This window comes from Nuphar pumila, chromosome 10 (assembly GCF_984573655.1).
Source record: "Nuphar pumila chromosome 10, dmNupPumi1.hap1.1, whole genome shotgun sequence".
Classification (NCBI taxonomy): Eukaryota; Viridiplantae; Streptophyta; class Magnoliopsida; order Nymphaeales; family Nymphaeaceae; genus Nuphar; species Nuphar pumila.
The window spans coordinates 110354845-110380137 of record NC_143258.1 but is presented as its reverse complement, the minus strand read 5'-3'; the positions used below and the strand labels follow the sequence as shown (position 1 = coordinate 110380137).

The 25293-nt window shown below is 40.1% G+C and overlaps 1 protein-coding gene and 1 pseudogene across 4 annotated transcripts; one reads left to right on the top strand and one right to left on the bottom strand.

Annotated features, from left to right (window-relative positions):
* Positions 1–2049: 2049 nt before the first annotated feature.
* On the top strand, positions 2050–10861 carry LOC149827887 (uncharacterized). Of its 3 annotated transcripts, none has more exons than XR_016434582.1 (4): positions 2072–2572; positions 2778–4290; positions 4383–4433; positions 10537–10861. XR_016434582.1 is itself a non-coding variant. In XM_090018285.1 (3 exons), exon 2 carries the CDS (start codon positions 2827–2829, stop codon positions 4288–4290), a length of 1464 nt encoding a protein of 487 aa, XP_089874411.1. In that variant the 5' UTR covers positions 2050–2572; positions 2778–2826; the 3' UTR covers positions 4383–4527. The 3 variants fall into 3 exon arrangements, 1 of the variants encoding a protein (XP_089874411.1); XR_016434581.1 differs by having other exon boundaries at positions 4383–4455; XM_090018285.1 differs by lacking the exon at positions 10537–10861 and having other exon boundaries at positions 2050–2572; positions 4383–4527.
* A 7248-nt stretch (positions 10862–18109) lies between these two features.
* On the bottom strand, positions 18110–20175 carry LOC149827886 (LEAF RUST 10 DISEASE-RESISTANCE LOCUS RECEPTOR-LIKE PROTEIN KINASE-like 1.5 pseudogene; annotated as a pseudogene). Its single transcript, XR_016434700.1, has 2 exons — positions 19383–20175; positions 18110–19305 (listed from the first exon to the last, which is right to left on the bottom strand). The product of XR_016434700.1 is annotated as an LEAF RUST 10 DISEASE-RESISTANCE LOCUS RECEPTOR-LIKE PROTEIN KINASE-like 1.5 pseudogene (transcript).
* Positions 20176–25293: the final 5118 nt, after the last annotated feature.

The window sequence follows — 25293 nt, the reverse complement described above, 5'->3', positions numbered from 1 at the left end:
TTATGGGGATTCCTGCATATTAATAGATGTCACGATTTCATTTGGAATAACGTTATAGATATTTGAAATTGTTATATCATACTTGTGTATGTTTTTCTTTCTTGAATTATGAATGCATGAAAATCGTGTAAAATCATGTATCTGCCTTTCTTATAGTTAATGTAGTTCTTTAGTTATTGATGTATATTATGCAAGCTTTATGTATCGTATCTTGCATTAGCTGTGTGAATTTTAATGAGACTTTTCAAAGTCTCATGCTTTCAAAATAAAATGTTTTTAAGTAATATGTGATCTATGGAACAAGTGCAGGATGTTGGAGGGGGCTGTGAAAACTGATGATTTCGATGGTCCCAAGTGCTACTTGTCTCATTTCAATTTTAACAATTATTGCTTATTTAATTGATTATTTCTTTGAACAATTGCCTTAATGGTTAGATACTTAAATGAGACTATTTCATGTTCAGTTGATTTCTCTTATTGGTATGATTTGATAATGTTTTAAAATATAATGTGTCTGGGAGATTTAACAAAAAATCCAGTTTATTAAATTGATTTCCAAAATCAATATTTTTTACTGTATTTGCTCAAACAAGTAATAACTTAAGGATTTTATCATGTGGATGCTTTATTCTTGAACTTTGTTCTACGAAGCTATTAAATGTCAGTGCATATGCATGCTGACTCCTTAGAGCTTATTTCAGTTAATGCAATGCCAATAATGAAAGACTTAGTTCTTTTATGTAATGATTCAATCAGATTTGTTGACGGTGGTTTTATACTAGATTTGGTACTAGGAGGCTAAGACACACTCACGCTTGCGTTCAGATGAGTCGTCTAGTACTTGATATTATTCGGATGTATTCGTTAGTGAGACCGTTGCATTATTACATTTTAGAAAAGAAAAAGAGAATCGTTAAGATATATATATAAAAAATTGCTGATATTTTTAGGTTGAAATTTGTAAAGCCGTTACATGAAATCAGGTGGGGGGTAGTGGATCAAACATACCCTTAAAGAACTGAGAGAGAGTCTCTCTCTCGTCGTTTGAGCTCTCATTAGGAGAAGTGAGAGTGGGGTATCTCCATGGATTTGATGTTGATAAGGAGAGAGTGAGCTTTAACTCTCTTGGTGATGCTCTTAGGGTTTGGGCTTCTCTTGGTGTTTGAGAAAAGTGATTTGAAAGTCAAAGAGAATAATACATTGACTTTTTCTTGGTGACATAGATGAAGTTTTAGGTTGCACGCATCGATCTTCTTAGCGGGTCGAACGATAGGTGTGGTTGTTCTTATTTGTAACTTTATTTATTCTCTCTTGTATCAGTAATTGTTTATATTAATAAAGATTCTCAATACTCTTTTTATGAATATAAGTGATTTTGTCGAACTACATAAATTCTCTTTTGGTTATTTGATTCTTTATTGATTTTATTGTTCAATGTATTTCTTATTTGCTGGTATCAGATTTACCTTACGTGATATTAGGCACGAGCTTCGAAATCACAACACCAAGGATGCCAAATCCATAGATTTCTAATCCAACCACGCATCCCTGCCCCCACCCGGCCAAACAAAATTTAGGCTATGTTGGGGAGCCTTGCAATGGGATGGAAACACTATTTTAGTGTTGCCAAAACATTGTTTTGCCAATATGTGATGTTGAGAGATGGAGTTGCCGAAAACATTCTCTGTTGAAAAGTGTTGAAATGTGGTGTTCGGGCTTCCAAACACCTATGCATTGTTTCATCAACACCACTGCTCCCAAACAAATAGAGAGTATGAGAGCATGGCCAAAACCAACCTCAGATTCAAGGCTCCCAAGAACAACCTTATAAATTTTAAACTGATCTGTGGATCAAACCTTCCACTTGCGGCAGTCAAACTCACCCTAAGGCTTAGCAATGCAAACTGTTAGGATTCGGAGCCAATATCATAATATTGGCATCGAAACCATATCTGCACCCTATTACAATCAGATATGGCACGCCTTACCAAATGCAACTAAACGTTATGGTATAAAATCCGATTCATTGACATCCCTAGTAAGGCCCGCTCGAATCGAAGAATACATGAGAGAGTGGAAGGGACGCAACAGTCTACCCTCCCGCGTTTGTCAGGTATTTTGATTCCATCGTGGCGTCGTCACCGTGAGCGGGAGGGGAATCGCATGCGCACGCTTCGTTTTCTCTCTGCAAGAGAGCAAGCACAAGCACAAGCACAAGCACAAGCACAAGCCTCTCCTTCCTTCGCTCCACCCTCGTTGTGGAATCTGACGCCTACGATTCGTCCACATCCCCATCGTCATCGCCACCGTCGTCTTCCACCTCGTGCGGCTCCCCTGCTATTTATTGGTCCTCGTCTATTCCTTTTTATCTATCTTCTTCTTTTTGCTATTTCATTCTTCTTCTCTAGGGTTCTTCCCTTTTCCTTCTTTGGCGCCGATGGGGCTTGCAGAGAGATAGAGAGAGCCTCTCGTTCATGGTGCGAAGGCAAGGGCAGATTCATTCTCCGTCCACGACCTTGATTATTATCCGACGGATGTTGCCGAGGAGGACGCTTTGAGAGATCGGCGATCGGTACACCCCTGTTTTCATCTCTTTCATCTTTCCCTTGCACAATCGATTCAGTGCATTTTTTTTTTCTTTATGCGCTTCGTTTGGCCTTCTTCTTTTTTTTTTCTCTCTTGGTGGTTGGATTTTTGTTTTTATAGGACTTAACTGTCATGGGATCTGTGAAAGTTTTGATTTTTCTCCTTTGTTTTTGGTATTTTTTGTTGTTTAGGGATTGTTGCTTCTCCTCCTGACGTGAGGAAGGGGAATCGGGTCTTTCCATGGCGATCGTCAAGAGGGTTTCTAAGGGTTCCAAGTTGGGTGAGGAGTTTCGCGATTGCGTCGCCAGTGATGGAGATGACGCCAGCACTGGATCAGATGGGGAGGATGATGTCGATTCTGGTGTGGGGTCTGATTGCCTCGATCCCGTTGAATTGGGGGAGGATGGGGGAGAGTTTTGTCAAGTGGGGGATCGGAAGTTTCTGGTTCCGTTTGAGCTCTACGAGCTGCCGGATTTGAGCGATGTGCTATCGGTCGATACGTGGAACAATTGCCTCACGGAGGATGAACAGTTTGCCTTATCAGAATTCCTCCCTGATATGGATCAAGACACATTTACGAGGACCTTGAAAGAGTTGTTTTCCAGGGCTAATTTCCATTTTGGCAACCCCCTCACTAATCTCTTTGAGCAAATGAAAGGGGGTCTCTGTGAACCCCGAGTTGCCCTCTCCAGACAGGGCTTGAATTTCTTGGAGAAGAGGAAGCATTACCATTTTCTGCACAAGTATCAGAATTCGATGGTTGGTAACCTTTTTCAGATAAAGAAAACTTGGGGAAGCTGTGCTGGGTACGGCATTGAAGAGCGTCTTCGGCTTTTGAACATTATGAGAAGCCAGAAGGTCTTGATGCAGGAAAAGGATGAAGAGGTGCTAACCTTACAGTCGGAAACTGAGTCAGAATCAAGCGAATGCCAGGCATCGAACTCGTGGAGTAAAAGGCCCAAGGCTAAGCATCTCTATGTACGCCAGTCGAATGTTCAAGAGAATTTGTTTGAAGCAAGATCAGGCCATCAAGCTGTGCTGGGTGCAAAGCCATCCATTAATTTCTCTTCACAAGGAGGGTCTGGCAAATTTATTGAATCAGATAAATATGGAAAGCAGAACTCAACAGGAATTCTCAAAGTAGCACAAAAGGGTCTGGGTAATAAGGAGCCCGCTGAATTTGGTGGATACCCGTCATCTTTGATGACCCAAACTCATTCTAACGATAAGAAATACATGACACAAGTTTCACTTTTGGCTCCTGCTCAAACTGATCAGTCTGTTGGTTATGAAGCAACGACTGGTAGGAGGACCAGGAGTCAAATTAGAGTAGATGATCCAGAGGAATGGAATTATCAAATGTCTCGACAGAATTATCGCTATGCTGGGAAAGACAGTGCAATGTACAGCATTAGGTTTTTGAAACCAGCAAAGAAATTGGAATTCTTCAAGAAGCATGATGTTGAAGTGGGCTCGATCAGTCCTGCAGAAAATGAATGGCAAAATGAAGGTAGCTTGAGAAGAGACACCAAAGGTGTCATTCGACTGCAGATATCATCGAAAAACAAAAATAATACGTATCTCGAGAAAATAGATGTAATGCAAGAAGAACTCACAGGTTTGAAATCTCAGGTGATAGGGTTGAAGGAGCTATTGTTGAGAATGGTAGACAAAAATCAACCAAGTTCCTCACAAGTTCCTTAGGTAAGTTTATATAACTAACGATTTTAATCGTGTACATTAATTTGTATTTTGTTATATATGTGTGTAACTTTTTTATCTATGTTTATTTGCAGGTATCATATACAAGCGTGGTGCACCTCCGGTTTTGAGTCTCTCCCTTCTATGTAATTAATGAACTTTTAAACTGTATGTATATATTTGAAACAAAACTTGCTTTTTTTTATCTCACATTGTTTATATATATATATGAATTTTTCTATATTGGTTTGATTATATGTGTGAAATTTCAGACTATCTCTTCTTTATGCATGAATTTTTCTATAGCGGATTGAATATGTGCATGACAGAATGTTGGAGTTATGTATGTGTATATGTGAATGTTGGAGTTATGGAAGATTGAAGGAAGAAATATATATAGTTGTGTGTATGTATGTTTTAAATGTTGTGTTTCTTTCATGTTCTTAAATGTGAATGTTGAAGTTCTAGAGGTTGGAGTTATAGAGGGTTGAATGAAGAAATATATATAATTGTGTGTATGTATGCTTTAAATGATGTCTTTTTTACAGTATTTCAAATGTTAATGTTGGAGTTATAGAGGGTTGATAAAAGAAATATATATAGTTATGTGTATAAAGTCTTTTTAAGCTTAAAAACAATGCCAAGAAAGGCTTTATCGATAACACCATATATTGGCACTAAAATAGCACAAGTAAAAGTATTTTATTGGCGCTAATGAGACCTTTACTGATGCTATTTTAGCACCAGTAAAGGTCATATTTCTTGTAATGCTAATTCTAATCATAGATCGGCATTTAGACTTATTGTATTCAAGGTAGAGATCTAACCCTAACAATAATTGAATTCACAAGCCATAATTAATTACTAACTTTATGAAAACATTACTAACATGCGCCACTTGCCCATAAAGGTGTATTAACTTATTCTCACTTTAAGGCAAGTCCCAAATATCCAATATTAAAGAAATGAAAAACATGTGTAATCATGCTCTATTCTGTCACATAGGTGCTGGTGCTGATGTGGCATTTTGGCACTTTAAAAAAACTTGGGTGCGGGGCTATGGGGAGGGTATATATATAATTTTGAACAATTTTAAGTTAACACTAGATGTATGTGTGTGCATTTATGTATTTATATACATAATGTTAGATATAACCAGACTTGGTTAGGGTTAACTGAATCTACTTTTGGACAAAAATGGACCTAAGTGTGGTTGACTTCACCTGACACAAAGGAAGCCGTGTCCAAGTGACACACCCACATGGGTGCGACGCGGGTGCAGTGCCTTGCTATAAGAGTCCGTGTGACATAGGCTCTATTCAAATAACGATACTTCAATCAATCAAATAACATGCACATGTAGCAACCCATCATCATATCTTGAATAAGGACATATTAAACTTCAAGCAATTTCAATGACCATCAAATAATATCATCCTCTTTTTGTCAAATAAGACAAAATTAGTAATTTTATGCTAAAACGTGCTTCCATCTAACTTGTCATGCAAATCTAATTTTATGCAATTTTAGCATGATATTATAGTCATTTTCAAGTTTCAACATCCTTTCTATAAAAACATAAAGTTACAACCTATGTCACATGGGTGCGTGTGCGGGGGTGCGGCACTTTCAAAAACCTTGGGTGCGGGGGTGCGACAATATATATATAAGGGGGGTCCGGGGGTTCCCCCTGGTGCGGGTCCCGCTGCGCAGTCAATGGGCGGGGGGTTATAGGGGGGCAGTTCCCCCCCCCCCCCCCCTAGATTTATATTATGTAACAAAACAAATTTTTTGAATTTCATAAAATACATGCCACCTTTATGTGATTTTCTTAATATTAACCTTGTTTTTTTAAAAAGGAAGAACACATCCATTTAGGGTTTCTTCTCATTCTCAAACCGAAAAAAAGGGAAGGGAGGGACGACATCGTTGCTGAGGAGAGCCGACCCTCTCTAGCGATTGTCGGCAATCTCCGGCTGGTAACGAGGCTCAACGACAAAGGGTGACGCCGCACCCCGTCGGCCTTCTGCCGGCGACACAACACAAAAAAGAAAGGGTCGCCTAAGACATACCTCATCGGGATGACAGACCGACCCGGCGTGCTATCGCCATCCTCTGTCTCTTCTCATGGCGGAACCCTTCACCGAGCTCCTCGCCAAGCGAATAGCCCGTGATGCCACTCTGCTAGCTTGCATGCTCCCAGCATTGTAGCGGTGTCCTAAGTCACACGGACTCGACTAGGGAGGCGCTGCACCCGAGTTGACAGGCCTGGACACGGGTGCGGCTTAGGACACGGTCCGGACTCGGTCAACGATGAGTCAGACTCGGTCAACGAATCGCGGCCGAGTCCATCCTCGTTTTGGACTCGGTCAACGTTGACCGAGTCTATATTCATCCATTTTTAGGGTGAAAAACTAAAAAAACATTTTTTTATATATATTATATATATATATATATATATATATATATATAGCAGAGTCCCCGTGTCCAAAATTTTTAAAATTGCGCCGCACCCGTGTTGCACCCGCACCCATGTGACATAGGCGGTATCCATCTTCACTGACCACAACATCAGCCTCTCTAGAGCCCACGATCGTCTCCTCCTCAAGCGCGATTATCTGCTGCATCAGCACCGTCATGCCATCGTTGAACCCGAACAACATTGTGAGCTGATCCAGGCTACTCCCCCTGGCAATGTTGCCCCCATTCATCCTCGGTCCCTTTGCCCCATCCTCGGAACCCTCCTCCTTAGCCTTCCCCTTCGATGGGGTGCTCATTTGCGTTCGCTTGCATTCGAGTCAGCTTTGGATGGTCAGTGCAGAGGATGTCGCAGCATGGTCACGGCTGACATCAGGTTTCTTGAGGAGATGGTTGACGTAGAAGATGGTGAGGAGGCATAGCATCACAGGGAGGTCAGCGACAAAGGAAGAAGCACAGTACCGCTGCAGGTTGTCAGCGCACTTAATATCAAAGTAGGCACCGCAACTCAGCTCGTCGTTGAGCGATGCTGTGCTGAGCACCATCGTCTCCACTCCTTAGCCCTGGTTGTAGAGGTTGCTGTAGCTACATGCCCCACCATGATGCTGGAGGCTTCACTGCTGTCGTAGGTGGCTCAGGCTATCCCTCATTCTGCAGCTCCAGCAAGTTGATCAGAGGAGGTTCCAAGGTAGGCATGGGCAAGGGTTCTGCTTCAGCAGGTCACGGGGTACCTGCTTCATTGGCAACAAAGCCCCCACTTGTTCCAGCGCGGCCTGCCCTGCACGTTGAAACTGCGGGTTTGGGCAATTACAAAACTGCACACCCTGCCCTGCACGCACGACCGAAGTCGCCAGGCAGAGTACCTTCACTGGTCGTTCACCGTGAACGATCGGCACGTCCCCTGCATCTGGCAAGATGTGCAGGTCATCCAGATTTATCAAAGAAGCTTCCACATCCATGGCTGCTCTTGTAGCTTTCATGGCTGATGACTCGCTTGCCGCCCACATTGATGGTGTTTTCCTTCTCCAAAGGACCTGGCATAACTGTGGCCGTGAAGAGAGCAGCGATGAACCAATCTTGATGGTTCTGGGATTTGACTCCATTGCCTTTCACCATAGACTGTACATGTTGATGCGTCTGTGGTGGTTCAGCTGCAGCAGAGGCACTTTCTCTTAGCGTCTCTGACGGCCCGACACCACGCCTGCTTGAAGGCATTTTTTGGTGAAAGTACTGGTCGGTGTTCTCAGTGTCTGTTGTAGGTGATGCCTCTCTCTCTCTCTTTGGCAGCAGGTGTGAGGCTGAGAAAGTGCATCGGTTCGAAGGTGCAGCCACTGCCTGGTCCAGAAGACGTCCCAGTGGAGGGCTGGACCACTTGGTTCCAATACCCTCTGCAAGGCCTATGATGTAGGGTACAAGTCTGGCGGGTGGCGGTGGCATCGATGGGAGGTGATACCACTGATGGCCCCAATACAGTATATTTTTAGCGGATTTGTTGTGCAGAGAGATAAATGAAGATTGATAGAGAAAGGGAGAGAGAGCAAAAGATATTGATGGCTTCCTTCAAAAGGGTTTTCTACGTTGCAATCAACCCCAACTTTAGAGAATCTCAGGCTATGTCACATGGGTGCGGGTGCGGGTGCGACACGGGTGCGGCACAATTTTAAAATTTTTGGACACGGGGACTCGGCAAAAAAAAAAATATATATATATATATATATAATTTTATATATATATATATATATATATAATTTTATTTTATTTTTAAAATGCCATAGCACAGTCTGTGTGACTGTGCACAGGCACAGTCCACAGCACTGTGACTGTGCGCAGTCACACAGTCACTGACTGTGCACTGTGCACAGTCACAGTCTGTGACTGCAACACTGTCACAGCACTGTGCCTCTTTTTATATATATATTTTTAAATAAAAAATATAAAAAATTGGTTTTTAGGGATATTTTTGGACTCGGTCAAAGTTGACCGAGTCCAAAATGTTCACGGACTCGGCCTGGACTTGTTGACCGAGTCCGACTCGGCGTTGACCGAGTCCGGGCCGAGTCCGAAGCCGCACCCGAGTCCGCACCCGTGTCGGGGCGTGTCGACTCGGGTGCGGCACCTCCTTAGCCGAGTCCGTGTGACATAGATCTCAGGACATATATCATATTTACACCTACTGGTGTTGCCATCATGCCTCACTATCCAATAACCACCTCCGTAACTGCACTTCAAGGGTCCAATATGTTATTGTTCATTGGATTATTTTGTGAGACCCAATGAGCATACTTTGGATCCAATACTTGAATCCATACTTTGGATCTAATACCTGGATCCAACATCCTGATCTTAGTGATAAAGTGACTTTATTGTTTCATCTAGATGTTGGTATGTAACAACTATACCACTATTGCATCATATGCTTTCTCAATTAATAGAGTTGATGTTTAGATTTAGAAACATTAGTACAATTTTTAGGTTGTACCTTTTTGGTTTCTGATTCATGTGTGCTTATGCATGCATTCTTGCACTTCATGTTCTTTTATGTATCACGCTTTGACATTTCAGTGAGGACAGGAAGATGTTTCCCATTCTTGCATTCTATGATATATCCATCTCCAAATAGGTACTTGTGAATGGTGGTTTCATGTCGGAAATGGATTTAGCTTATTTGTGAATTGCTGGAGTAATATTTGGTGTATTACCTTTGTTCTAAGATGGAGTTGATTTTCCAAAATCTACCAAACATATCATTGATTTTCTGTACTTTAGCTTAGCTCTAGTAAACTTTTTGTTCCCCCCGCTGTTGTAGGTTTAAACATTGTTTGCACGCCTTTTGGGTGTTAAGATGCACAAAAGTTTGTATTCCCATTTTCATGTGATCTTGGGAATTTGAATGGTTTAACTAGAAATTTGTTTATTATAAAGAAATACTATTGGGAGCAATCTGGCTCTTGATAAATGTTTTTCTCTGACTTGCTTGGTGTGATATTAGTCCCGTTTTAAAAATTTTATTCAATCTTGTGGTTTTCTCTTCAGTTTTTCTTCTCGATTTCTATCGTTGTCTTTGAACATAACAGTTTTCTCTTGTAAGAATGGATGCCTCATTTCTTAGTCTTCCATTTTGTGATTTTAGAGCAATACCCACAAATTATACTTTAGGAGACCATGGATTTCTTGAGCAAATGATGGACAAGATGGTCATATTTGTTCATTTTAGTTTTTCAGTAGAAAACAGAATATTATGATCCTATGGGGCTATTTCTCCTTTGTGTTTTTGGGTTGATAAACAGAGTTGGCTAGAAGAAATGTGGGAAATTTTTGTGAATGCTCAAGCTAGTAAGTGGTTATTGAAGATAGTACCATAAAGTGTCTTTTGTTTTGTCATACTGGTAAAAGATCAATTAATTTGTGCTAGAATGTAGATAGTGACTGACCTGTTGTGGAGTCCAAACCACATTTAGAACCTCACTTAGGCTATCTGAGAATCAATGTTGCACCTAAAAAGCCTTGGAGATCAAGCTGAAATTAAACTCTGAAACCCCATTTATATCTACCATCTCCTGGATGGTATTATCTAAATGCCCCCTCGGTATGGATGTAATGTATCTACTACATCCATGTGGGTTGATTCCTGTCATGGAAATCTTTGACTCACAAGTTATACAAATTCCTGGGGAATGATTTATTCTTGTTTTTATCTGGAATAAACTTGATTTAAACATTTAAATTGCATGTACCAGTGTGTATGTTAACTAGAAAAAATTTCAATTTCAGGCTGTAAGTTGGTTGTTTAGAGTTTCTTTCAGTGGTGGTGAAATGGTTGAGGCATTACTGCTGGGGTAGAAACCGAGTGATGCACAAATTACTAAATATGGAGCATGCAGCTAATGAAGGTGGGAAATCCTGCAATGACACAGAAGGGAGAGACAAATGTTGCCAACCGCTTCAAATGAATAGGATCAGAGTTTTCCGCAAACTGGCTCAACCTTGTGATCCTCAAGACCATTTTTCTATGTTCATTTTGTTAAACCAAACCTTGTGATCTGCAAGAGGGGAAACAATCAACTGGATCCAAAAGAAAAGCTCTTCTGAACGTTAGGAATTAGCTGATTCAGCGGTTATCTTCTGATTACCGCTTATTATCATTCTTTCCCGCAGCAGGGTACTTCTCTTCAGGTTGGTGTTGCCACCAGTAATTGGATGTTTCTAGCCACTGAGGATCAACCAACACTGTGCATCTAGATTTTTCAGTTCCTAAATCCACCGTGACTACATGTTTTACAGATTAATCAATCTCAGAGGAACAAGTTGCCGTGAGGTCAAAGTCGGCAGCAATGAGCTTCAGATTTTATATTGGATTTGTGTGCAACTAACTGGATCGAAAAACATCATATGTACACGTTTGAGAAATGGTGGCAAGAGCTCCCTCTAATTCCTTTTCATCCATCTTTAACTCTATTAAGGATCCACCAGTGCAACTGGAAGCTAAAAAAAATGTTACACTTCCATCAATATAAGGTTTTCTTGGTGGTTCGGCCAGACCTGAATCAGATTGAGCAAAAAAACTACCAATTAGGATTAAACATACCACAGTAAATCATTATCCCACAAGGAACATAAAATGATGCAAGGTTCTCGTTGCTCGTAAAACTATCACAATGCCTTCCAACACCAGTGAGCGTGATGATTGAACCGTTTGATTGCACTCCATATGTATTCATGGCAATGTGGATGGACAACCCCCGCTCCCCCTTTTTTCTCTCTCTCTCATATCATGTACTGCAAATAACTGTCATTTTCTCATACTATGTACTGCAAATAACTGACATTTTTCTTAAAATGTGAGATGTATTGATCCCATCTCACACAAGTCAACCAATTTTTTTTACTAAAACATTGAAATTGAGTTTATTTAAGATATATTTATATGAATTTTGCAAACAAAAAACAAGAAAAAACATGCAGGAATTTTGATAATGCTGCAGTCAGAACCACACCAACCTCCACTCATCAAGAATCAGAGTAGCAGATTCGGGTCCCAAAACCACATCCAAGCCCTTTTCATGTTTTTCAGTACCATCATTCCTTAAAATAACGGAAGGATCAAGTAACTTAGCCATTTCCGTGGCATATTCACGCTCCCCCATCGTATAAAATGTACAGGTCAAACATAGTTGCTTCTCTTAAGAACGTATGTATATGGTCTTAACTTTGTGAACAGGCACATCTTGTCTGATTTAAACAGCAAGCCCTTATCGCCTGGGTAATAACGAAAATTTAGATATGAATAATTCATCAGATATGAAATCTTGTTCATGCTATGAGAACCAAATATATGCAGCAATTTTGGTTTCAGTTAAGCCAGCAATAGTATTATCCATGAGCTGCTCGTGGACGGATATAGATATTTCATCAAATATGCAACCTTGTTCATGTTATGAAAACTAAATATATGCAGCAAATTCAGTTTGACTTGAACCTGAAAATTATATAATTAAAAAAATATATTCTCATATAAGAGTGTCCATAGTTATCTAACAAAATGTTAAGCTTCTTGAACAAGTGTTATCCTATGGTATCCTTTTTATAACAGCTTGGTAGGCGTTGGGAAGGGCCAGCCATTCTTTTGAGGCATCCAAGTATTTCAAAAATCGCTTTGAGAAGGCCGTTTCGATATCTCGACTTGTCGGGCTTGAATGTTATGAAGCTTTGTGAGGCTGATCAATCTAGCTTGGAAACCGTTTTCAGCTTAGAGGATGTTAAAGGGGTGGTATGGACCCTCCCAAATGGTAAAATACCGGGTTTAGATGGCTTTCCTATTGATTTTTTCAGATGTAATTGGGATTGCATCCTTAGTTGTCAAAGGCGCTAGGGAGAGCCTAGGTAGTGGGCCCCTAAAAAGACTAGGGGGGTGGGGGGGTTATACCTCAAATATTTTTTTTTTAAAAAACATAAAATATTTTAACAAGCTGCTAAATTTAATAACAAACATGTATATAACATAAAATCAATCAATAATGCACAATAGAAAAAACATAATATCTCATCGAACACTATAAAACAATGATATTAAATAATCTGCTAAAAAAATGAAGAATAAATAGACAATTGAATAAATAAATCATACAACTAACAATGTAAATGTGAAGTGTGATCAGTGTTATTAAAAATGCGCCTCAAGGCATAAAAAGCGTGCCTCGCCTCAAGGCGAGGGCTTTATGCCTTGAGGTGCATGTACAAAGCGAAAAAGCCCTGAGGCGTATGCCTGATACGTCTTGAGGTGCACACCTCGAGGCAAGGCACGCCTCAACTTGAGGCGAGGTACGCCTCAACTTGAGGCGAGGTACGCCTCAAGCTGAGGTGAGGCACGCCTCAAGCTGAGGCGTACACGCCTTAAATTTTGGAATTTTGTTTATTCTTTGCTTTCTAGGGCAACTCTGAAGCCAATTAGATATTTTACCTATCTGTTCCACAAGAGGCACTTTTGGATGTTGCGTCATCATTGGTTGAGAATGCTCAAACTAGAAGACGTTGGAACAGAGTAATAATTGAGAAGCCTTTTGGCTTTGATTTGCCGTCTTCCTTTGTGTTGACACAGTCCCTTCTTTCAAATTTTGAAGAGAAGCAGTCTATATCCTATTGGCTTGTTATTATTTCAAGTGTGCCTATTCATCTTCTCTCTAGTAGATTATTGCTTGAATTAACTGGAGCCTTATTCAACAAAAGCTAAAATATATGTAGTATGTTTTCATGCCTTTCCCAACTTATTTTAGAATCGACCATCTGCTGGGAAGAAACATCATTGAAAATCTTACCATTATGAGATTTTCCAATCTTGTTTTTGAGCCATTATGGAGTCGAACTTACATAGGCAATGTTCAGGTAAAAATTCCTATGCACTAAAATCACACAATGGATGATATTATAGAGTGTCTTCGTCATTATCTCTAAGATCGGGTCTGATCCATAAGAAACTGGGTCTCAAACATAAGCCCAGGAAAAAAAATTTCTTCTGGGGGGCGCTGTCGGGGGGAGCCCCTGAACCCCCCTTTCTGTAAGGGCAAAAACTCTGAATCAGGCTCCATAACTCATCATGTACCTGGCAAAATAATTTTTTTAATTATTTTACATTGAAAATTTGAGAATCTTAACCGAAACTCTGGTCAGACCTGGTTTGGTATAAAATTTTATAAACCATACCCAACCCATATAATAATCGAACCTCATGGGTCCCACCTGAATAATTAATCAGAATCCCTTCTTTGCAACCAAACCCTGGCCCTATAAGATCCAATATGGGTCAGGATAGGGTCATACCCAATCCATTGACACCCTTAGTAGCAGGTTCACCAATTTGCAACCTAATAGACACTCAAAGCAACCACATTAATGAAGTCATTGAGATTAGTTGCTTCATTTCACAAAAAATTAATATCACCGTGTCAACTTGTTTAATGTATTCAATTTCGTAGGAGCAATAATCTCTTCTAGAATGTGACATTAAACCCTTTTAGTGGCAAAATCAAGTCATGCAATTACATGCAGTCACAACCCTATATATATGGAAATGAAAACATGCATTTTCTAATATATATATATATATATATATATATATATATGTGCATTCTCTAATTATGACATGATATTGTTAATGCTAATATGCATTTCATTGTTAATTTTAATTTTTTATTTAATGAATGCTCATGTTTTATTTCTTAGATACTTGCATAGATCAAGTTGTTGCATTAATGTTATTTTTACATGTTAATCTCATATTTTTTCAGTATTTATTTGAGATTTTTTATTTCTTGTTGGTTGTTGCTTTATCAATAATTTTTTATTTATTTATTTATAATTTTAGATTTTTTTATAGTTTTTTTAAGTTTTTTTAAAAAAAAAACTTTAAGGCTTACGCTTTATGCCTCGAGGCTTAAGCCACACCTCGGATTTTGGTGGAGCCCCTCGCTACACCTCAACGCTTTTCACAACACTGAGTGTGATTTCTTAAAAAGAATTGTAAAATAGATCATAGATGAAGTACACAGTCACATAAATATATAACTCAGAAATATAACTCACAAAGATACAAAGATAACTTAGAAACATCAACTATAAATAGATTATATATAATTTACAATACATACAGATGTATATTTATATATAAATGCAGTATACAATATATAATATGCTGAAATGAAATATTAATAATACTATATTTTAGCATATTATAATATATATGCTGAAATACAATATTAATAATATCATCTTTCAGCATATAATATTGTATTATATATGCTAAATATTGTATATATAATATATATGAAATACAATATAATTAACAAAAAGAAAAAAGAAAAAAGAAGGAAAAAATGAAAAAGAAAACAAGAAAAAAAGGTTTTTGTGAACTGAGAAAGAGAGAAAGAAAGAGAGAGTGAGAACTAAGAACGAGAGAGAGAGAGAGCATAGTGAGAATGAGAGAGAGTGAGAAATCGAGAGAGAAAATGAAAATGAGAGAGAGAGAGAGAAAACAAAAAATGAGACAAGGAGAGAGAGGAGGGTGTACCTAGTACCTCTTCTTGCAAAACCCAACAGTTTCGATGAGAACCAGAGAGAGATATACATGCCTACCTAGTCTTCTTGTTCGCCTTCTTGCCAAAACCTGGGAGAGAGAGAGAGAGGAGAGAGTGAAAAGGGGGCGAATTAGGGCCCCTTTTCCACTTTTATATGGGTCTTAAGGTCAACGTAACAAAACAAAAAAATGACCAACCTAGGTTGAAGCCTAGGCGGTCCAAGTCTAGGCTCCACATAGGTGCTAAAATAGGGCCCACAGCACAAACCTAGTCGCCCAATCAGTGGGGCTGCACCTAGGATGCCTAGGTGCCACCTTTGACAACTAAGATTGCATCAAAAGAGACTTGCTAGACATGTTACTAGAATTTGACTCGAATGCTAGGGTGCTAGGTATTATTGGTAGAACTCGATCAGATGGAGAGGAGTTTTGTTATATAGTCAGACAGACAAGATTTTAAGTTATATATTGTTTATCTGGCTAGTGAGTTTTGTTGACCTTAGGTTGATACCCTTAGCCAATTTAAAGAATAAAAATAAAAAAATTGCATCCCTAAGAGAGTCGAAGTTAGAATATGTAAGCATAAGGTGGTTGGCGTGGTGGGGGAAGGGCGTTGGCTGCTAGATGGGCAGTCAAACTAGTTGTCTTACAAACATGCTTCACAATTATTTTGAATTTGCAAGGACAGTATTATTATTTTTCATTCAAAGAATTGATGGACATTTCATCCATCATTATCTTTATCCTTTCATATTAGTTTTCATATCAATTGTAGTTAAAAGTTTTCTTATTTAGATCTTAAACTTGTATAAGTAGGTAACTTGAGGGATTGAATAAAATGAGAAAAAAAGGAAAGGGTGTGAGCTTTTTCCCATAGATACCCTTTTGTCCAAACCATGTATATTTAGTGTTTTACTCCCTTTCTCTTTCCTAATTTCTAAATTTATTTTTATTCAGACAATTCTTTATTTTTTCACAATAGTCTAGTGAGACCGGTCACTTTTTAGGGACAAAATTCTATTTGGAAAAGGGAATCCTTGGTTTGGAAAGGTATCATCAAGGTCTTTGAGTTCTTCCTGCAGTTCATTAACTTGTTTGAGCATCCCCTTATATCTCTTAGAAACTGACCAAAGATAGTCAGTTCACTTATGTTACTCGGCCAACCTTGAAGATGGTGTTGGTTGCCTAGGCATGCTCAGAGGAAAGGATTTCTTTTTCTTTCAAAACATTGACCACATGGCCATGATCGTGCTTTCCTTCGTTATCCATATCTGTTATATAATTATGATAAGCTTTTGTTCCTTTCCATTATGTATAGCTTATGTATGGGTATGGCCGATCATTCTTAGTATAATGGTAGATGCCCGGAACCAAGTGGGAATGCTAAGAGCTGGGGCTCCTCCCGAGGGGCCAGGTTCTTTGCATGGATTGTTCTTGCAAGAAGAATTAATACTCAAGATAGACTGCAAAATCTTGGGTTTCAATTAGCAAACAAATGCTCGATGTGCCATTGCAATCAGGAAACAGGATGTGGTTCTGCCCTTTCTTCCAGTATATATTCATTGAAGCCTGGCCACAAATCAACTTGCAAATTGATCTTTATTATTGTAGGCAGCAAATTTTAGGGCCATTGCAGCTTACCTATTGTAAGAGATGACGTCGTGTATGAAAAATGGTGGCTCTGTTATGCTTGGTGGCAAGTATGGGAGGAAAAGAACAATATAATTTTTAAAGAACAAATACTCGTGGTCTATTCTGTCCATCCAGCATGTCATTCAAGCCAGCATGCCATTCAAGCTGATCTGTTGTTTGCTGTCGGTGCAGCCTGGCCCAATTCTGATATTTCATGAATTGATAAATAGCGACTTAGAACTTTTTGAGTGTCGATGACTCCTAATGTTTTTCATCTCTCCCTGCTGTTTTTCCATTTACTTGCTCTACTTGCAACTTACAGGCCATGAGGATATCTCATTATCTATCTTATTCTCATCTTTTGCTCAGTTTTGAATCAACTTGCTGCACTTTCTTCTTCTTCTTCAAATATATATATATATATATATATATATATATATATATATATATATATATATATATATAAAAGAACACGCCTCGATAACTAGATATGTGTTCCAAACCTGTAGCAAGTTTGCTGTTTGCTTGGAACCAAACAAAAGCATAAAAGGTTTTAACAGTCACTTGGCTTCATTCTCTCAAAGGGATAACTGAAAAATGTGCAAGGCACCTTGAATCAGAGAGAGAGAGAGAGAGAGTATTGCGGCTATTGCCTCAAAGGGAGGATTGACAAATGTGGATGGCACCTTGGATCTCTTTCTCAAAAAACCTACCAAAAACTTCTTTTTTTGAATGAATTTTAACCATGCGTGTTCATCTAAAAATTGAATGGCATCACAAATTCTTGTGGGTCCCATTTAAGTGGAGAGTCTGGAGACCATATAGATTTTGGGTGTTCATCTTGACAGTCCAAGGTTCCTTGGACCTGATCCACTCTCAGTTATATCATGGCATGTCAAAATCAAAACAAAACAGCGCGCCCCATATCGGCCTGAATTCAGACCTACAGTAGATCACATCTGAGAGAGAGAGAGAATGTATGTTGGCTCATCGAACCAATTGTCCAAAATCAAAACAAAGTTACAAAACAATGTAACCAATACCGCGAATGTTTTAGATTTACAGTAGATTACATGTTTATGAGAGAGAGGGGTGTTTGGTGATAAACGGATAGATGCATGGAGGGGCTGACCGTAGCCATCTCTTCTAGACACAATTCTCAACCAGCCCTCCGGTGGCTCGGATGAGCTTGAGCTGCTCCACCACCTCCCTCATGTCCGGCCGGTCGTCCTTCTCCCCCGCCACGCACCTAAAAGCCAGCTCTGCCACGGCCCTCACCATCCCCACCACCCCACCACCGTTCTCCTTCCCCCCTCCTCCTCCCCCCTCACCCCTCATCAGCTCCGAGTCCACCACTTCCAGCAGCGACCCCATCTGAATCTTGGACACCATGAGGTCAGCCAACCCCATCTCCCTCCTCTCCCTGCTCGTGTCCACCGCCTTCTTTCCCGACACCAGCTCCAGCAGCACCACCCCGTAGCTATACACGTCGCTCTTCTCCGTCAACAGGAACGACCGGTGGTAGTCGGGGTCGAGGTACCCCGGCGTCCCCTGCGGTCCCGTCCACACCGACCCGCCGCCTGAGGAAGAGGCTGACGACGGCAGCAGCAGCCGGGAGAGGCCGAAGTCGCCAACCTTGATGCCGAAATCCTTGGTGAGGAAGATGTTGGAAGAGGTAATGTCCCTGTGAACGATGGGTGGCCTGACACCGAAGTGAAGGTACTCCAAAGCCTGGCCTATCTGGACAGCGATGCTCAGCCGGACGGGCCACGGGAGGCCGCGGTTCCGCCTGCGGTGGCCGTGGAGGTGGTCTGCGAGCGTCCCGTTGGCGACGTACTCGTAGACGAGGAGCAGCCCCCTCGGGTCGGTGCAGTAGCCGTGGAGCCGCACCAGGTTGGGGTGGTCCAGCGAGGAGAGGATGAGGATCTCGTTGACGAAGGAGTTGGCCCTCTGCTGCTGCGCCACCCGCTCCTCTTGGTGGTGGTGGTGGACGTCCTTGCAGAGCTTCTTCACCGCCACCACTCTGCTGTCCTTCAGCTGGCCGAGGTAAACGGATCCGAAGCCCCCGTCGCCCAATTTCCGCTTGTAATCGAAGGAATTGGTGGAGGAATCCAACTCTTCGTACGTGAAGATTGGTGGTAGGCTTTGGTGGTAGTGTTGGAGAGGGCTCCGTTTGTGGGTAAAGCTGTATTGCATCGAGTAGTGCAACCGGCGGAGGAGGAACCCTTCGTCTGCTGTGGTGGGTCTCAGCTTCCATCTGTCACGGGAGATGTAACAAAACACGAGCACCACCAGGAGAGCCGCAAAGAAGATGCAGAGCGCCACCACGATGCTGCAAATCCCTGAAATTGAGGATTTGGGGAGCGATTGGAAGATGCCCAAGATGAATTTTTTCCGAGATTGGTGAGAGTTTTTTTACCTATTAGGATCTTCTTCTTGGCCGCTTGATTGTTGTGGCGGACGGGCGAAGAGGGGTTCGAGTACAGGGCTCCTTGGAAGCAGAGGAACGGCTTCCGGGCATCCGAATCGTTGAAACCGCAAGCTCCATCCTTGAATTGGCAGTCGTTGCAGTGCCTGAAGTAGGGATCGTCTTCCTCCCATTCGATCTCAATCCCCGACCGCAGAAACTCGCGGAGATCGGCAGCAATGTCGTTCGTGTGACTGCAATTGGCGGTAGTGTCGGCGGCGGTGGATTCAGGGCAGCCATGGAGGAGGAGGTTGGGGTGGAGGAGGAGGAGGCGCTGCCAACGGGTGAGGCTGCAATTGGAGGACGAAGGCGAGAAGTCGAGGAAGGCGGCGGCGTCGCAGGGGCGGAAGGCGGAGAGGCGTGGGCAGGCGGAGGAGGAGAAGCGGAAGGGGGAGGAAGAGAGGTCGATGGGGCGCAGGGGAAGTGCACAACGTGAGTCGTTACTGTAAGTAATAGTGCTGCTGCTGCTCCTGCTGTCACAGTTGTATGGGGAGAGGAGGATGGTCTTCTTGTGTTGTTGGGGAAGGAGAGAGAAGTTGCAATTGTTGATGGTGAGGAGTGAGAGGGAGGATTTGATGCAGTCTACTTGAAATGCTGGGTGGCCACACCCTTTGGTGGAAGAGGAAGCAAAAGGGAAGGTAAGAGCAGCAGAGAAGGGATGACAGGCTATGGTGGTGGAGCAGCTGCTTGTGGTAGTGATGGGGAGGAGATGTAGGCAGAGGAAAATGGTGATGATGATGACCATTGGTGCATTTTCTGACATAAGGATTTTAGGGTAGGAGAGACTTTAGGATTTGTGTTGAGACAGAGAGTGGTGGGATTTCTGTTAGAGAGAGAAAGAGAGCGTGGTGGGATTTTGTGATATAGAGAGAGAGAGAGGTGCACGTGATCTCTCTCTGGTGTAATGGGGTCAAAGGGGAGAGTGTGAAGACAGGGGAAATGGCAGAAGCAGGCACTACTGAGGGATTGGGCCTGTCGGGTGAGTGTGGAAACAAAATGGATTTTTTTATGGTGATCATTTCATTGACATTTTGTGACAGTAGAAAACAAGGTCACATGGTTGCCCTACCAACCTATACGAGTCCTTGAACTTCAACTGTTGTTTTGTTGTTTGCAAGTATAAGATTCCATTTGAGATTGTTGTTTGCAACAATCTCAAATGGAACATGACTGTTGCCCAATTTAATGGAGTCTGTGATTGTAGTACGTACGAGTAGAGGAGCACAGTCTTCTTCGGGAAGCGGTCCTGATTTCAAACTTTGTTTGAAGAGGGAAGAAAAGTTTTTTTTTTTATTTAACGAGGGAAGAGCAAGTTCAGATGGTGAAGCCCCAAAGAAATTGACACTTTGTCCGATGGCCCACCTTCAAGCAGAACTTGAAACCTATGATGTTAAAATTGAATTGCATAGCAGTTCATCAGTTTATTGAAAGTTGGTCTGAATCATCTTTTTTCTTTCTTTGAGAATTATGATATTTCTATGCTGTTATAGTTTTTAAGTACTGAATGCATATTTCATATCGTAGAATTTGATTGAACCTCTAGCCATCATTTATTTCATTTATATATTTTTCTTTTCTGGATAATTTTTGTTGATTTTTTTTAGATTTTTATATTTTCGAAAATTTTAAATATACATATTTTTAAACAAATCAGAATGAAGACAATTCGATTTAAGCTGATTTTCTAAATCATTTCAAAGAAAGAAAGATTCAGTTTGATTTAGCAGCATTGGTTAAAACCCCTTCTCTATCTTCCTTGCCCACTAGGTCGCTTGCTCTTTCAATCTTTAAGGCAAAGGACATGCACCCAGAGTATCGAATTCTTGACATCTTCCAACCTTAATGTCGAGTTCAGGTATATCAAGCTTTGTATGCGAGGGAACAAAAGGGCCGACTTCACTCTTCTTTTGTACAAGATAGTAAGCATTGGGACCTTATTGTGTTTTGCATCATCTCACTCAAGGCGTGTTTGCTTGTCACAGAAGACGGTGCTGCGGACTTATTCCACGGAAAACGAATTGGATCACCCCCCTCCCCCCCCATCCACAGGAACTGAATCAGTGAAAAGGGGGGGTTTCAGCGTATAAAATGGGCAAGAAAAGCAGCTCTCATGTTTGTGTTACATTGTGGGCCATGCAAAAATAGCACGGGTGCCTATGCATTTCTGTGGAAAAGAAACCCCCCTCAATGTTGCATTGAGGCATAGGCATCTGAAGACACCAACGTAGCGTGTGGGGGTAAAGAATAGAAATAAAATTAAATTAAAAAACCCAAGCAAATGAGAGAATACAACCCCATCTGTTGCATCACCATTCATAACCATATTATTAGAGAGGGAAATTGAAGGAGAGAGAGGGGAGGCGGAAGAAATAAAGGACCATGTCCCATCATGTTCTCCTTTCCCTTGCTTTTGTATTGCAAGTTGGTACCATCCAAACTTTTTTCTTTAAAACTTCACACATGATGATGATGATGGCTTATTTTTTAACTTGGGATTCCAAGTGAGCTGTATATGGTGTATACTTCTGTCCACGTGAGTCCAAAGAGAGTTGCATTTATGGGTAAGATGAGACCGTTGACACCAATTTGATCGAGTTCTATGTGGTGTTACTGATCTGTCACCATGGAAAATATTGGCAAGGTAAAATCCAGTGATATTTGCAAGAAACTATTATTTTTGGATATCACTAGAATATGAGAACTATCGTGTGAACCTTATTTTTATGGATTTTTTGCTTTTTTTAATTTTATTTGTAGGGATGCGATCTACATGCTTAGTTTTATAAGGACCAACTCTTAAATTATTTGATTATGATGCATAAACAGCATTTTTTGAGACATTAAAATCAATTGGTTATGATCTTCATAAATATTCAAGCTTCCAAAAATTATATTTTTTTATCAAAAATATGTGATTCAACAATTGATTCCTAAAGTTGTTAGAGTTGCATACAATTGAAAGATTTTAACTTTAGCAACTGTTAGTTCTACCTTTGCATCTAACTGATAAATTGCAACTCTCATTTTTACTTGTTTTATACTTAGGACTCCTAGCCCCGATGTGCTTGACCTTCTTGCATTTATAAACAAAGTATATAAGTTTCATAGTAGCATCCACATCATTATCTTTATGTTCTTTATAGGGGTATCACGCTACCTACCTAATGAAGTTTCAAACATTAATAACTACGTTACGTTATTTATAAAATCAATAACCCATTGCTTCATATACCCTACCAAAGGGTATGATCCTTCTCTCTTCCATCCTTTCCCTCTCCCTCTTCATCTTATTGTTTGTTTTCTACCTTAACTGACATGCTTCACATTATCATACATAGAAATTTATGCACTGGGTTATATGTGAATGGCTTTCTAATGTTTATGTGCTCTTATATCTAAACTTGCAAAGTGGACAACTTGTGTTACATAGACTACATCATAGATCAAAAAGTCATGTTTTCATAAACAAAATCAAGATATTACTTTTTATAACTTTAACAAAACTAGCATGCCAGATAGGTTTTTTCTACTTTGCTTCACCTAACTCAAACTTGCATATATGTGTACAAGTGAAGTTGCCCCTTATACAAAAGTCATTGACATGATCCATGTCGATACACACATATGCCAAGAAAATACAACAAGAATGTCATTTAACTCTTTGTCTTGTATGTGACCGACCATCCCTCCATTTAAGGTATCTTTCCTTTCATTCTTTTCGATTTATTGTTGTTCTATATCTTTATCAACCATGATAGTTTGATCTTATCACCTTTAAATGCATCATCGGTTGCTCTCAATATAACTTGACATTCATATTTAAAGTTTTCAAACCTTAGTGTATTGATTGACTCTTCACGACACTTTAATCATGTAATGTGTTATGTCTTTTAAAGTGATGGTGAACTCAAATTTGGAGAACTAAAAAGCATTGGTATTGAGATTGCAAAATTGAATTATGACATCTACAAGTCAATAACTAATAGTTCATGGTGCAAATCATAATTTAATTATTTAATCATCAGTAAAATTGATTTATTATAGTATATTAGTTACAACTACATACATAAATTAATAATTAATCTACTATTGCATACATAAATCATTAGATACATGATTATGAATTATAATATATAACTAATTTTCTTGCAAACATGGTTCATATATACTCATATATTATAATTTAATCATTGAATCAACATTAAAATTGATTCATTATAATATACTAATTACAACTGCATACATCAACACTGATTTATCCACTATTGCAAATATTAATAATTAATGCATAAACAAAAAAGAGTCAAGGGAGGACATCACTGAGCTTCGTGAGTTTAGAAAAAATCTTGAAAGGCAAGAAAACCCTTCTCTCGTGCTTAGAGAGAAAAGTATAAAGATGAACCTAAGCACTCTAAAAAGCCTTCAAGTTGTCAAGATAGAAACCGTATTAGTTTTAGAAGAAAGCAAAACTTTAGTTGAATTTCTATCTCAATATCAATACATGTTCTCATGATCATACCAAGACATGTCGTGTCTGGATTCAAAACTTGTCGAACATCGCATTATCCTGCACCCTAACTCCAAACTTGTCAAGCAAAAGCTTAAAAATATTAACCAAAGGGTGAAATAAATTGTAAAAAACAACCTAGAGAATATGTTAAAAATAGGATTCATTAGACTAATAGACTATCATGCATGGTTAGCTAACAATGTTGTTGTCCTTAAACCAAATGATAAAGTAAGAATCTAAATAGATTTTATGGACTTCAATAAGGCTACACCATAGGATGGCTTGCCCTTACCCAACATTGATCTCATAGTAGATACCACTACTAGACATGAAATGTTTTCATTATAGATATTTTTCAGGATAGAATCGAATCAAGTTGGTTTTAGCTCTAGAGTCCAAAACCGTGTTTACCATGATTGATTGTTGTGTACCCATATGTGCTTAACATCACTATCATCATCATGCATGGCATATGGTCTGACTGAAAATTAATAATCAGATATGATTGATTCTACTAATTGATATAATATGCACATTCATGCCAAAGAGTTGTAGGCACTGCATGAGTACATGCCAAAAGTATATATATATATATATGTATATATTATACCATACACACACACATATGATCAATCATTATATGTGTGTGTGTGTACAATTTAACATTTTCCCTCAAACTTATGGTAGGAATTAAAGCACACTGGAGCCTTGATAGACTATATCAGGACGTTCTAGAAGCTCATGCTAGACGTACCCAATATGCCAGATGAAGATAGATTCAACTGGTTTATTGTAGGACTACAACTTTAGACACAGTCTGAGGTAGAAAGGAGCAATCCTGAGACTTTGGAAGATGCAATGCAATTGAAGAAGGGTGTCAAGTGGAGAGAGCAGTCATTCCTAGTTGTCGTGCGCACCGAAGAAGGGAAAGTGGAAGTAGCAGTTTCGTCGACCATTGCCCTACTATTGGTTGAGTTTCAAGGAGTGATGCCTCCGAAACTGCCAAAACGTCTGCCACCAAGACGCGAGATCGACCACTAGATAGAGTTGACCCCTAGAGAAAAGCCCCCTGCCATGGTCCCTTATCGCATGGGGCCGACTGAATTGAAGGAGTTTCGCAGGCAGCTGGACGAGATGTTGGAGGCAGACATTATTCGTCTTTCTAAAGCACTCTTTGGCGCCCCTGTGCTCTTCCAGATTAAGCATGATGGTTTCAATTGGCTATATATGGATTATTGTGCATTGAATAAAGTTATAATGAAGAACAAGTATATGTTGCCACTGATAGCGGACTTGTTCGACCAGCTAAGCAGTGCCTATGTCTTTTCAAAGTTAGATCTGCGGTCGGGTTAT